This window comes from Echiichthys vipera (assembly GCF_963691815.1).
Source record: "Echiichthys vipera genome assembly, chromosome: 8".
NCBI classification, from domain to species: domain Eukaryota; kingdom Metazoa; phylum Chordata; class Actinopteri; order Perciformes; family Trachinidae; genus Echiichthys; species Echiichthys vipera.
Window position 1 is genome coordinate 33,559,406 of NC_139833.1, and position 16,180 is coordinate 33,575,585.

The following is a 16,180-nucleotide window of genomic DNA, read 5'->3' on the forward strand; positions in this document are numbered from 1 at the left end:
GTTAGGGAAGTTTAGTATATATTAGTATTTAACCGCAATAGTACAGACCAACATCGATAAAACTCACTGAATAAAAAACCATCCTATAACTAAAACAAACAAGCAGAATAAGGCACTACCACTACTGTACAAATGTACAAACAATAAACAAGCCTGTGGCACAGAGAGAGAGAGAGAGTGAGTGATTGTGTGTGAGTAACACAATAGAGAATGTGTAGCTGAGTTACTTCTGCTACATGTCGGTACATCTAAGATGTGTAAAGGCGTGAGTGTGCATGTGTGTGTGTGTGGTGAGTAAAGAGAGGGAGAGGAAGAGAAGAGATCCAAAGCAAAGCGTGTTCAATGCTGAAAACAAAGCAATTGGCTGTCTTGAATAAGATGCAGTTCACTAGTTTTGCGCAGATGTCAAAACACAAAAGCAACAGGCGGTTCTGATCACCGCGGTGAAACAACAACAGCTGTCTCAGCGGCGTGATCAATGGGACACAGAAACAAGCTGCAAACAGTGATGAAGCTAATCAACACTCTAATCAGACTCAGGTCTGTTACACTCCAACATGGCAGTAAATCTTAGGTTAACACACTACTTTTAGATATGTCTGCCCAGACCTGACCTAAAGCCTCTTACTTCAGTTGCAGAACTCGAGGTAGTATTTTCAGGTTTCTCATAAACTGGATAAGGGCTTATCTAGGTTTCTAAGAACGGGGTATTTATATGATTAAACAAATAAAATTAGAAACTCCAATAACCTGATCATACAAATGATATACATATCCGTATAAACGCACTCATTGTGATAGCACATTTTATTCTCCAATTTAAGTGCTGAAAGAAGAGGAATTACATCTACAGGGAGTATACAGGGTAACCTCTCCAGTCAACAGAGAGGTGTTCAAGTCTGTGTAAAGGAAATTCAGAGATCTGTTTCGAAACACACAGTACATGTTGGAAAATGATTACTGTCAACAAGTGAAAAGACTGAAACACTGAATTATGGAATTATTTTGAGTTTAAGATGTTTTGGTCCACACTGCTGTCCATTGACTTTGTTTTGTATGAGTTCAATTCTGTGTGCTAGAAAAAAAACTGAAAAATGCCTAAAAGATGCTGGTTGGTGGGATGTTCTACCAAGAGGGTAAACCCAAAACTATGTTTTTACAAGCTGCCAAGTCAAAAAACAGAGCCTTTATGAAGCCAAAAGTGAATATAGGCATTGGTTCAATGCTAACACATAATGGGAATTACCATTAACATAAATCAGGTACGCAATCACGATATCATTCTGCAAATAAAAATAACTGCTATAGCCATCATAACTACTACAAACATGGGGCAAATAATTAGTGCCTAGTCTGTTAGATGTTACTGTTCATTTATATCATTGCAATGTTTACTGATTTCCAATAAAGAGATAGCATTAAAAAGTCTGGTAGCTCAATGCTAACATGTAATGGGAGTGACTATTAAAACACTAACAACCTACCCGCTTGACATGTTAAAATCCACAGTTTACTCAAACATAAACCAGTTCTTAAAGAGGCCCTATTATGCTAGTTTTCAGGGTCATATTTGTATTTTTCGGGGTCAGCTATAATAGGTTTACAGGCTTCGATCTTTAAAAAGACAGATTATATTTCTCATATTGCCCATTGCTGCAGCACCGCACATTAAATGTGTTGTTTGGATTCATTTCTTTTGGACACCAACAGCCATGTAGGCGAAAAATTGTGAATGACATAAACCTTCTCACTCAGCTTATAACTACCTCAGGACCATCCGTTTGCTGGCCAAAACGTTGCCTGGACCCCCACATTTTTAATTATAATCGCAGGTAGATGTGTGGCTGTGATGAACAACATGATGTGATAGAAATTCTTGGGGTTTAAGACTAAAGTTTAAAAAAAATGAAGGTACAAAGACAACAATAAGTTTCCTCTGAGAAAAACTCTTTACAGGATACCCACACTGTCAGTGTGTCAATACAGGGATAGCTCTGTAATTAAAGGGGGTGAAAGTAGTGAACGTGATAAGCCATGATTGTTGCAGCCTCTAATGCACCCACCTATAATAATGGCTTCTTTCTGATCCCACTCCCAAGTTGTAAACTGGTAAATGGACTTGCTTTTATACAGTGCCTTCCTAGTCTTACAACCACTCAAAGCGCTGTACACTACTTGCCACAATCACCCATACACACACATTTATAAACTGATGGCAGAGGCTGCCAGGCAAGGTGCCACCTTCTCATCATGATCTAATCTAACTCTCATTCGTACACGGATGGCACGGCCTTAAGGAGCTATCTGGGGTTCGATGTCTTACACAAGGACACTTTGATATGCAGACCGGAGGACTAGACTCTACCTCCAGAGAATAGCTGAGCCGCACTGGCAGCATGCACCTGACCACAATCTGGGCACACTGCTTGGTTGTTGATAATAGAGTTATCATACTATAGCACATGAAAGTGGGGCAAAAAGTATCATCCCCCTATAAGAATTTATCAAAATGACATGTTCGATGTGCTATGCTACTATTTTGTGCGCACAAATGAATCAAAACACGGGAATGATTTAATCAAGTTGAGGTAAGAAAGGATGACTTTTGCATACAAATTATTGAATTATGGCCTTGATACATAATGTCACTTCACTTCCAACTAAGTAGGTCAAATAATAGTAGGGTGTGTATTTCTTATAACTACCAATCAAGTTTACATTTTATGCAAAACATTTGTGCAAGGGCATGCTGTATAGTATTTGATTTTTTTGTACCCGCATTCGAGACCTCCATTGGTTTAATTAATTTCTGTGTAATATGAAAATTATTAGCTGGCTCTTGAGACTTTAATAATCCATTACAATCACCATCATTTTGTGTCATAGCTGCATGTTTTGAGCATGGTAATTTAGTGCAGGTATTTGTGAAGTGCAACAATCTGCACTTAAACTGTATTGCCAAGTATCAAGCATGGAGGAATTCCAGCTGTGATGCATGGATCTACCCTAGGGGATTGACCATTGTTCTGACGGCACATAATTCTGAAGCCCCAATAGTTTGAACAATGTCTCATTGGACCTAAAGGCTAAGGCAGGCCTTAAATTTTACAGGCACCATGCCCGATTCAGGCATAGAGAAGTTTTCAATATATACAATACTTAATTCAGTACAATGTTCAAATTTCCCCCTGGACAACATTTCTTGCTTTAACCCCTGCATTTGTCCGTCAGACCATTTTCCCCAAAACAATTGCTCCACAGGGTTGTTTCCACACAAAAAAAGCTACACTTTCTCTCACACATGGCTAATTATTATGCAGAATTATGCTATCTGTCCTTCCTATGATGGCAAAGCCATGACCCACCCTCCTCTGTCTCTGATCCTCTCTAATTGAAGAACATCAGGATAAGCCAGTCAGATGATGTCATGATAATTAGCCATGTCCTTCTGCTTTGGAGAATGTGTAGCATATGTTTGAAGAAAAGGCCCTTCGGACTATTTCATGATTGTTTTTTAGAATAACGGGTTGTCGGACCTTTCGGTCCAGTGGGACATATTTTGGAACTAGATGTGAAATTATGAGCTGTGAGAACAGTGTCATCCTGCTGGCCAGTGTGCAGGCATTGGATGGCCTCTATGCCCTCTGCCCCTGAATCCTGGACAGCTCCATTCCGCTGGGTGACTCTTTCTCTGTATGTCGATCTGGTGACCACATTCTGCTTCATGCACAACTTGAAGTAGCTGACGGGATTGCATTACACTAGAGTTGTACCTTAAAAAACTGATATGATAGCTTTGATGTAAAACTGCAGAAGAAAATATTACCAGAACTGAAAGAAAAGATGGATAACAAGATAAAGATATGATGTTGGTTGAAAAACAGGATTTCATTTTATGGTTAGTTTGTTGGCATAAGTAATCAGATTTAGAGCTAGATGATTATTATGATTCAGGTGGGGATAATGATGAGTCATATTCTCACAGGTATAGTTTTAGCTGTCATTAACACACAATAACAGTCTTAATCTTACATGTCATGTGTCAAAACTCTTCTCCAGGTCTGAATAAGGGTGGAGTGTTAGCAGGAGTGATTGGTGCCCGAAAACCCCACTACGATATCTGGGGCAACACTGTGAACGTGGCCAGTCGAATGGAGTCCACAGGGCTAATGGGAAACATCCAGGTACAGCACTGAGCTTTACTGCAGTCCTCTGGGTTATTTGCCACTGTTTATACAGATTCCAAAATACACATTGTTGAGGGTAGCTTTCAAGCATTAGTGATGGACCTTGTTTTAATCAAGCTTTATCCTAGGTACTTTTAACTAGTGATGTCCAAATGAAGCTTCATGAATAATTATTTGTATTTGTTGAGTCCACTAGATGGAGCTCTTGGTTTAAAGAAAAGGGCTCAATAAATGGTGATTTGGTGTCTTTTCAACCCTTTGTTGAATAGAGAGTTCCATCCAGTGGACTCTGGATGAAAATGCTTCATGAAGCTTCATTTGCACAGCACTACTTTTAACCTAGCCAAAGTGTTTGTGAAGAGACACTGTATTTGTAAATGTGCATGTTTACATATAATGAGAAGATGCACATGTTCCTGTGCAAACAACTGTTTTTCTCAAAGAGGACATTCAACGGACGCCTGGTGGCTCAGTGGATAACACCATGAAGAGCCATTTGGCACATGATTAACAGCTGGAAGATTCAACATCTAAAGACTAAAGACATCTGACCGCTGCTGAAACAAATGCACTGCAAACCCAAACTTATCTCGACATTACCCAGGGGGGCTGTATGTGAGGTCATCAAATGGTATTTATTCTCCCAGCTCCCTAGTACCAAGACTGTTTAATCTACAAGTGATTCAACGTGTAAATACTCATGTGTACACTCATTTGAAAGTGTATTAACGGAGAGCGACCTGGTGTGTTAATGACATTTCAATGACACTGGAAGAAAACAAACCTCCGACAGTGAAGAAGAAGGGTGACTTACATAAAGGCAGCAACAAAAATGTCTATCTGGAGAGACAAAGAGATTCAGGACTGACACCAAAATCATAAGGGCAAATTCAAGGAACAGCAAGGGACTGTTGTTTATGACCAAATTAAGAACCGGCTGCGTCAGTGTGCCGTAATCCGCATCATGTCTTCCCCTCTGCACGCTCTACCCAGGTGCCCCCTCCACCCGGAAAAGGGGACGGGCCATCTAATCAGCCCTGATTTAGTTTCTTATGTTTCAATTATGACAATATTTCATGAGGATGAAATGGCATCAATTTCATAGTAATTTAATACATTTGGTCAATGCAACAGTTTTAAATATTGTATTGAAGCCTTTATTGTAATGAATGTGTTACACCCATAGAGTGCAGGCTGACTCAATAGGGTGACATATTTAAAATTAAGGAACCACAAAGAGGTCGAGGCCATGTTGGTTTGCTCTGCTCCTTCCATCTTGGCGTCCCTTCCTTATTGTTCGGGCGCGTGCTGTATCACTGATCAGCTGATCTGCGGTGATCTAAACCCATTCAGAGTGATACGTCACCTCCAGAGTCTCGAAAATCTCTCTCAAGCTTTTTTTTGTAATGGAAACACGGCAAGTGAACAGCCATTTGAGAGGGCGTGCCTTGATTATGTTTCGGCACTGGCATACCAACATTAAGTGCTACTTAGAAGAACATGAAATTAATATATGTAATATGACTTATTAATTGAATAACACTACTAACACTATTGCTTCACCAGAAGTGTCAATATGATTTTATTTGTACTTTTGTGTGTATTTCCTGTCTGAGAATGGCGCTGCCCCAAAGTGGCAGCTGCAGCCAGACCGTTATGAAATGTACTGGAGTAGTATAAAGTAACATAAAATAGAAATATTCAAGTAATGTACAAGAACCTCAAATCTGTACTTAAGTACATCTTATCTCATCTTCAACCGCTTATCTGGGGTCGGGTCGCGGGGGCAGCAGCTTCAGCAGGGTACCCCACACTTTCCTTTCCCGGGCCACATTAACCAGCTCTAACTGGGGGATCCCAAGGCGTTCCCAGGCCAGTGTGGAGATATAATCTCTCCACCTAGTTCTGGGTCTTCCCCGAGTCCTCCTCCCAGCTGGACGTGCCTGGAACACCTCCCTAGGGAGGCGTCCAGGGGGCATCCTTAGTAGATGCCCAAACCACCTCAACTGGCTCCTTTCAACGCAAAGGAGCAGCGGTTCTACTCCGAGTTCCTCACGGATGGCTGAACTTCTCACCCTATCTCTAAGGGAGACTCCAGCCACCCTCCTGAGAAAATTAATTTCGACCGCTTGTACCCGCGACCTCGTTCTTTTGGTCATGGCCCTACTTTCATGACCATAGGTGAGGGTAGGAACGAAGATTGACCGGTAGATCGAGAGCTTTGCCTTCTGGCTCAGCTCTCTTTTCGTCACAACGGTGCGGTAGAGCGCCTGCAGCCCCCGCTGCTCCAATTCTCCGGCCAAACTCACGCTCCATCGTCCCCTCACTCGTGAATATGATCCAGAGGTACTTGAACTCCTTCACTTGGGGTAAAGACTCATTCCCTACCTGGAGTAAGCAATCCACCGGTTTCCTGCTGGGAGCCATGGCCTCAGATTTAGAGGTGCTGATCCTCATCTCAGCCATTTTACATTCGGCTGCAAACCGATCCAGTGAATGCTGAAGGTCACTGACCGACGATGCCATCAGGACCACATCATCTGCAAAAAGCAGAGATGAGATCCTCAGCCCACCGAACTACAACCCCTCCCCACCACGACTACGCCTCGATATCCTGTCCATGAAAATCACGAACAGGATTGGTGACAAAGCGCACCCCTGGCGGAGGCCAACCCCCACCGGGAACAAATCCCACTTACTGCCTAGGATCTGGACACAGCTCTCGCTTTGGGTGTACAGAGATTGGATGGCCCACAGAAGTGACCCCCTCCCCCCATACTCCCGCAGCACCTTCCACAGTATCTCCAGAGGGACCCGGTCATATGCCATCTCCAGATCCACAAAACACATGTAGGTTGGATGAGCATACTCCCAGGCCCCCTCAAGGATCCTTGCGAGAGTGAAGAGCTGGTCTGTTGTTCCACGTCCAGGACGGAATACGCATTGTTCCTCCTCAATCTGAGGTTCGACTATAGGACGAACCCTCCTTTCCAGCACCTTGGAGTAGACTTTACCAGGGAGGCTGAGTAGTGTGATACCCCTGTAATTGGCACACACCCTCTGGTCCTCCTTTTTCAACAGAGGAACCACCACCCCAGTCTGCCACTCCCTTGGCACTGTCCCAGACTTCCACGCAATGTTGAAGAGACGTGTCAACCAAGACAGCCCCTCCGAACCCAAAGCTTTCAGCATTTCTGGACGAATCTCATCAATCCTTGGGGCTTTGCAACTGTGGAGTTGTTTGACTACCTCAGTGACTTCCGCCAGAGATACTGACAATGTTTCCCCATCAGCCTCCAGCTCTGCCTCTACAAAAGAAAGTGCTCCTTCCACCGTCCGATTACCTCATCGGCACCATCGTCCCATCCTAACTGTAAACAGCTTGGATGGATCCCCGTTTCCCCCTCCTGAGATGTCGAATGGTTTTCCAGAAGCACCTTGGTGCCGCCCGAAAGTCCTTCTCCATGACTTCTTTGAACTCCTCCCACACCCGCTGCTTTTCCTCTGACGCAGCAGAGGCTGCAGCCCTTCTGACCTGTCGGTACCTTGCAACTGCCTCAGGAGTCTGGGATAACATATCCCGGAAGGCCTCCTTCTTCAGTCGGACAGCTTCCCTGACCACCGGTGTCCACCACGGTGTTCGAGGGTAACCGCCCCTTGAGGCACCTAAGACCTTGCGGCCACAGCTCAGCGCTGCAGCTTCAGCAATGGAAGCTTTGAACATTGCCCACTCCGGTTCAATGCCCCCAACCTCCACACGAATGCCAGAAAAGCTCCGCCGGAGGTGTGAGTTGATGATCTCTCGGACAGGGGCCTCCTCCAGACGTTCCCAGTTCACCCGCACTACTCGTTTGGGCTTACCTGGTTTGTCCAGAATCTTCCCCCATCCTCTGACCCAACTCATCACCAGATGGTGATCAGTTGACAGCTCTCTTCACTCGAGTGTCCAAAACATACGGCCTCAGATCAGATGATACGATCACAAAATCCTCCCGCACAAGCTCTGGCTCCTTCCCCGACAGAGAGGTGACATTCCACGTCCCCAGAGCCAGCTTCTGCTGCCCGTGTCTGGTCCGTCGAGGCCCCTCACCTTCACTGCCAAATGTGCAGCAGCGCACCCGACCAAAGTGGTTCCTCCTGCGAGTGGTGGGCCCACAGGATGGAGAGGAGGGAGATGCCACGTCAGTCTTACGGGCTGTGCCCGGCCGGGCTCCGTGGGCTCCCATAATCAAAAGAGCTTCCCCTCTGCTACCTTCTCCTCATTGAAATGACAGGAGGCGGTGAGTTGTCGCCTGGCGGTGTGAAAGCCCCTTTAGATCCATCAGGTTGACACAAATACAGCTCCAAATGAAAGTAAAACTTCCTCTGTGTCTGCTGGATGAGTAAATAAGTAACTGGCTGTTTATCATAACAACTCTATAAGAATAACCTCAAGTGGCCAAGTGGCAAAAAGTCATTAAATGCAGCTTTAACAGTTCTTATAGTTGTTATTTCCTCTGTAACCAGTGTAAGGACTGAAGCATTACAAACTAAGGCAATAGGGTAACTCTGTTACCTTTGGCATTAACTTACACAGTTCTCTTATACATTCTTTTTTAAATTAAGTAACTAAATCAGTGTTACAGAAAGGCTTGTTTCTTTGTTATTATCTCTGCCGTGCATAAGGAAATCTTGCATTTGGTCTTCTGGCTGTCTCTGTCTGTTTTTGTATCTGTCTGTCCGCAGCTTAGTAATGCTGCTGAGGTTTAATACCTGCAGCCACTCAACCCGTTATGAGAGCCATCCACACCATCAAACCCGCAAAAAATTGCACCAGAGTGTGACCAAACACGCAAACAAACAACTATGCATTGTAGTAGCGCAGTTATCAGGACTGAGGACTGACCTGAAATGTCTGTGCCTGTACACACACCTCGTGTCAGCAGTGCATGTGCATGCCGAACCTGCTGCTTTTTATTTCAACGCCCATGATAAGTTGTTGTGCAGCCACACAGCACACCTGAACAGACATGATAATGTATATATTTGTACTTAACTCAACACTCGTTTCCATGGACAGAGTTTCAACCTTCTCTGTCTGAAAGAAATTAAACACTACATTTGTAATGAAGTGAAATTAAACATTCTATAAATATATGGCCATGATCATAGGCACATGCAACAATTGCTGTGGACAAGCGTGTGTGAGCTGCATTGATTGCAAAATAGTAGACATATAGAAAGTAGTTAAAAGGTCAACTGTCGCAGTAACATAATACTTTTTTGGGGAAAGTTATCAAGAAATTTATATGCTTTTTTAATGAAGTAACTACACTGAACAAAAATATAAACAACACTTTTTGCTCCGATTTCTCATGAGCTTAAATCGAAGATCCAGGACTTTTTCTATGTACACCAATGGCCTATTTCTCTCAAATTCTGTTCACATATTTGTTTAAATCTGTGTTAGTGAGCAAATCTCTTTTGTTGAGACCCTGTTCACTGCCACCAGCAGAAACAGACACACAGCAGCTAAGATAATCAACCTCCCCACCCCCAGCCTCACAGAAATAAATGACCTTGCTATCACGTGTGATAGTCAGCAGCCTGGATCACCCCCTGAACCCACACATCACTCTACTCCCATCTGGCCCCAGATACAGGGTGTTAGACTGGAGGAAAGCTAATTTTAAAGGAAGTTTTGTCTTCTCAGTGATCACAGCGCTAAACAGAAATATGTAGATCATGGCTATGTGCTGTCTTTATGTCTTTATGTTGTTCTGGGGATATGTGGGAAGAGGGTCTATCTGTTATTTGTGGGAAGAGGGTGTGTTATCTGTACATGATGTGTTGCCTTTTTTATGCCTTTTTTTTTTAAATGTATGCTGCTATGAAAAAGAACTGACGTGTAAAAACGAGTATCCCCTTGAGGACATTAAAGAACCTAACCTAAGCGAATTCATCCATCTGACAGGTGTGGCATCAAATGGTGATGAGAAAGACGTGATTATTGCACAGGTGTGTCTTAGGCTGGGCACAATAGTGTTAACAAGTAGTAGTAGTAGTGGCACAATAAAGCGTTGTGTTTATATTTTTGTTCAGTGTAGTAACTACATTACTATTTTTCAGTAACTAGCAGAATTTTGTTTTTGTGTTTTGCCTCAAGGTGGTGGAGGACTGCTACAACATCCTAAAGGAGTACGGCTTCCGCTTTGTGAGGAGGGGGCCCATCTTTGTGAAGGGGAAAGGGGAACTGCTTACTTATTTTCTGAAGGGAAGAGACAAACAAGGCTCATTTATCACTGGCTCCTCTGTCACTCTGCCACACCAGGTGGTGGACAGCTAAGGAACACGCGCGCACGGAAACGGACACACACACACACACACACACACACACACACACACACACACACACACACACACACACACACCCACACACCTCAGCAATCATATCTAGTGGGTGATGATTGCGGAGCAAGGCAGAGAGAGTTTTTTAATATTAAGTCATATACCTAAAAAAGATCTAATACTCCGAATTAACTGAATGTTGTCAAATTAAAATACCACTGACACAACATACACACCTGTGACATGTCATGTTCGAGTCGAACAACAGAGCTCAAAACATGAATAACTGGATAAATTACTTAATTAATTAGTTTGGCATCATGAAGGTTCAGAGATTGTGCTGTCCACACTGGAGATGGATCCACTGAAACTAAAACTAAGTTACAAAATAAGGAACTAGTTTGAACAATGTTTGGAAAATTAAAATGACTGCACCAAATACAAGATGGCTGACTTCCTGTCAGACTTAATCTTTTTTAAAAAGTCAAGTTGTTGTGAAAGATTCCACCAAATTTGAGAGGTGTCTGGCTGCAGGCTCCACTCTGAGGACAGAGCCAATCTGAGACAGGAAATGCACACAAAAAAATACAAAATAAAATTGTACTGACACATCCGGTGATGAGTCCTTTATCATATTCTGTGTGTATGCACACATTGACCCAGCCCAAGGTTAAATATGCATAAACTGAGGCCATCCGATTGACCTGTTGTTAGTCGACTGTATGGTTGATATCAGTTGTTATCACTGCATCAGATATGAGGCGGTAGGGCCTGACTCTACAGCAACGTTGATGGCTGAACCAGTTTACAATTACAATATATGGTAACGGCCTTCTGAGGCTACTCGCAGGTAAACGACTTAACCACAGTGTGAGTGATGATGCATGACAGTTAAATATATATATATATAAATATATATTTATATATATAAATATATATATATATAAATATATATATAAATATATATATATATATATATATATATATATATATATATATATATATAAAAATACTGAATCACGAGGAAGGTTGGCATGGTGGATGGGTCGAACACACACAGGACTTTCACACGGGGGGACCAGGGGCTGGTGGCACAGTGGTGAGAGCAGTCTGTGTACGGGACACGATTGCTTCAGTGCCAGTACGATTTAATTTGTACTTTCTGTGTTTTTTCTGTCTATGATTGGTGCTGCCTCAGAGTGGTGGCTGCAGCCACACGGTCATGCTAAATTTAGTGAACATCAAAGGGACTTTATCCTAACCATGGTGTGCATTTAGGGGCACTCTGGAAACCTACTGGCCACACCTGGGCCCAATCACTGCACAACTTTGCAAATTTCTGTGTTTGTGAGTTTTTGAGCATCCAAAGGCCCTCAAAAATGCGATTGCACAATAGAATAATTATCTAAGGAAAAACAAGTACCTGGCACTGTGAAAATGCTCAGGCTCCAAGAATGAGACTACAAAAAGGCAAGTCAAGGCAGGATAGGCTGACAGCAGTACAGCCAAGCTCAAGTGCCATCATGCTACCTGGTAGAACAATGGGCCACATTTTTTTCATTTCATAAAAACCTGAAAATCGAAAAAAAAAAACTTTTTTGCAATTATTCTTCAAAATCCTGGATTTTGCTCCCATCCTAATCTAATGGAGGTGAATGGAATTCCATTAGTTACTGGAGTATGGAGTTAGCTGGAGTACTGTAGAAAGTTTTCACATTCTCTTGTGACAAAACAAAAGTGATATGAAACTACTTCTCCGATGTTCTCCACCACACTGACATTGTGAATGAATGAAAGCAGCCTCGATGCTGAGTAATGCTGCTAATCTATCAGACTTTTAGACACACACACACACACACACACACACACACACACACACACACACACACACACACACACACACACACACACACACACACACACACACACACACACACACACACACACACACACACACACACACACACACACACACACACACACACACACACACACACACACACACACACACACACACACACAGAAGTCTCTGCGGCAGGTCAATCAAAAAAGAGAAATCTGTTTCAGCAGCTTCTTATTAATGCAGGGTTGTTGTGGTTCTGTGATATGCATACCATTTAGCAATCAAAACACACCATATTCAATTGAGTTCCAATCACATTTCATCCTACTGCAGAACAGATTCAGCTGAGGAGGCCAATTCAAAATGATGTAATTTAGATACAATGATTTGTATTTAAATAAAAAAATGTGCTTTGTTTTTCCATAAACGTCTTTCAGATAAATACACATTGTTGATTACACACACACACACACACACACACACACACACACACACACACACACACACACACACACACACACACACACACACACACACACACACACACACAGCCTATTTGCAAACAAAACAGTTTTTTTGTTGCTTTTCCTCGGCACGCTGATGCTGAGGATTTGGATGCCTGGATTCTTGAATGCTCCCCATTTACAAAATACTTCCATGTACGGAAACCTGACAGACTGATCTGAGCTCAGATTTCTTGTCTCTGATGAGGTTGAGTATTTGGAAGTGGACCAGTGAGAGGCCAAAGTGTGAGGATACAGACTGATCTGCCAACTGCAGATCTGTCAGTACTGTGCTCTCCTCTCTGCTCCTGGAGCTCATACAGCCCACTACACTGCTGGCTTCTGAACATTCCCGTGCCTCTGAGCTGTGTTGAACGAACGTACAGATGTGTATACTGTGTGTTTTAGGTGTGGAACAGGTGACAGTGTCCAGAAAGTAGCAAATATGTCAAAACTATTTTCCACACTGATTGTTGATTGAGGGAAGTGCCTATAACAGTTGTGATCACTGTGTTTTCATTTAGCTGAAGGACTCCATGGCCTTCTACAGACAAAATTCTCTGGTTATTTCAACTTGCTCTGGTCATCGGTTATAATACAGTTGTATAATTATTAGCTGAGATCTGGAAACCTAGTGACATCACCAAAAGTCGCTCCAACAGATCAAAAATACAAGCAGTCAGAGGACAGGTCGTAAACAAACCAACAGGTAGGTCAACTTATTTTAAGAGAAAAAGAAGGCAGATGGTAAAAACCCTATAAATTGTGTTGTAAACAGCCATCACAGTTTACAACTTTGATCTGCTGTACTGTTGTTTTGTTCACTGTATTCCAAATCAACTGGTTTAGATAATCTTTGTTTAAGTGTCAAACTGACTGACTCCTCGTTTTCCCTGACCCATTAGACCTATTTCAGTGATGTCAGAATTCTCAGCATTGACTTGGTGAAATGTTAAATGAGCCAAAAAGGACACAAGCTGTAATAAACTTGAACTTTTACAAATGCATGTTAGACATGCTGAAAAATAATGCTGTAACAAAATAATTTTAAATAAATTGAGAAAGTATTATATTTCATCTTACTATTAGGCAAGGAATCTCTGCGTCAGTATGTGTAATTCACACGTCTCCAGAAGCATTTATCCTATGTGCTTTGTGTCGATTGCGGCCAGATGGTAGCGCTATAACAAACGTTATGATTTGGCATGTAACACTTGTAACACTCCTGCATTCTGTGGTTCCAGACAAATCTATCCATGAAAGCCACGCCCATCTGCATCTAGATCCATTTTGTGTCCAAAATCTCTTTTTTTAACTACTCCTACACATTAAGTTCAGACTGTAGATTTTCTATACAGTTTTGCTTTAGCTGGCCCTCAAAGTTTGCTCAAATTTGGTGCCATTTGGCCAATAGGTGGCGATGTAGTAGCATCATCTAAATAGGATGGAATCTCTGTCTCTCTGTCTTCATGTATGCATGTATGTCTGTTGTTCACATAGTTTAAGAACTGTTCTTCCAATCAGCTTCACACTTGGCAGGTGTATTGCTGAGGACCCAAGGAGTACAGTGTCAAGTCGATTGAAATCTCCGAATGGGCATGCTGCTCCACAGCTGAGCAATCGGGTCATTCTGAATGGGCACAAGTGATGTAAAATGATGACAGCAACAAGAAGTTAAAATGTTTGCACAAGATTTGGATCAACCCCATTTCCACCTGGTAATAACATCAAATCTGTATCCGGGTAATGACTCATGACTCGAACCAATGTGGCTATGTAGACATGGTCTAATAGCCCCAGTCACATTTACGGTTAAGAGGACATGTCCTCCAGAGCTTCAGGAGGTCATCTTGATACCTCTTCCCAAGGTGGAAGTAAGTTGAAAAGGCTTTTCGCTAAATCAGGATGGCAAATGAAGGTACACTGAAACAGTGTGTCAACGGTCACTGCCAGCTTAGAAACTAAAAAATGTTGACCTAATTATATTACATTTTGGACCAATTTCAGGCAAACAACGATTGGGAGGAGGTGATCAAGGATAGCAAAAGGCCTGTCTAGCCAGTCTACTCACACGCAGGGATGGAATGAACTGATTGCAATTGCAGAACTTCTGACATTACTCCCAATAAAGTTTGTATTTTCAAATGTACAGGGCTTTCGCTTGACGGTAGTAACATGCAATAGAATGAGCCCATCCACCTGGCAAAAGCAGATGCACTGTATGTGTGTGTTTGGTTTGAAAGTCTATGTATCTTGCTTTTTCCTCTCCTGGTTGTAAAGCAAATTAATGCTTCTGTAGAATGGAATGAAAGTAGTAGTTTCTTCTACAAACCTGATGCTCCCTCATTCCTTCCCCTTTAATTCATATTTTTATGATGTTATGTTCACATTTTCTTCTGTTAAAGGGTAAGGGGACTGAATATGTCCTAGTTTTACATAGAGTTTAGACTAGACTTTATTTTTTATAGTTATGGTCTATTGGTCAGATTTATTTATTGGAAATGACAGGGGCATTGTTTTTTTCCTTGCTAATAGCTTTAAATTAAACCACAGCTGTTTCCTGATTTGTATTTTATAAGAATCTCAGGCTTGGGAATTAAATTTGAATAATGTGTCATGATTCCAGGTTATGGTTGCAATTGATTTTTTTTTTTAGATAAGCAACAGCACAAGAACACTGCAAGGCCATCTGGAAAGCAAGCAGGGCCAGCTGGTGGCATCGACGGACAAAACAATTATTCAGTGTTTTGTTTCTAGTTGTTGTTACCGTTCAGCTTTTGATTCTATCTCTTCACAGTTTTTGTGACTTTCATTTTTGACTCGTTTCAGTTGACATAAGGTGAGTTGATTAAAAAAATCAATGAAGACAAGCCTCAGTGTCATAATTACTGCACAGTAAGTAGAAACTAGAGCACATTGATCTCATATACCCTGACCCCTTGCAGGAACCAAAGGTTGGCCAAAGACTGGTCTGTTGCCAAAATCCTTGTGGCAGGAAGAGATGGTTGCTGCATATTCCTTAATAATGGAATGAGACAGCCCTTTATTGACCAGACATTATAAAAAGGAGAGAGTAGAACCAACTGTATATGACAGGCTATCTAGTCTTCCTTCCTCGTACAGCAATTTACTGTGTTTCAGGAACACGTCAACATGAAATCATGCATCCTTAAAATCCTTCAAGGCTGGCTTATTGGGGGCCAACACGGAAAGGGTTCGATACCCGGCTTCCCCGGTCCGCATGTCGAAGTGTCCTTGAGCAAGACAGTGAACCCCAAATTGCTCCCCGTGCTGCGCATTTGTGTGTAAATGTGGGGCGA

The 16,180-nt window shown here is 42.4% G+C and overlaps 1 protein-coding gene across 2 annotated transcripts in view; it reads left to right on the forward strand.

The window, feature by feature from the left end:
- adcy3a (adenylate cyclase 3a) overlaps positions 1–11,374 on the forward strand; it is a 93,454-nt gene extending 82,080 nt beyond the window's left edge. For both annotated transcript variants that reach the window (XM_083918634.1, XM_083918635.1), the window contains exons 20-21: positions 4,060–4,184; positions 10,333–11,374. In XM_083918634.1, the coding sequence (XP_083774760.1) occupies positions 4,060–4,184; positions 10,333–10,512 (305 nt within the window). In that variant the 3' untranslated portion in view covers positions 10,513–11,374. The remainder of the gene's footprint in view (positions 1–4,059; positions 4,185–10,332) is intronic.
- Positions 11,375–16,180: the final 4,806 nt, after the last annotated feature.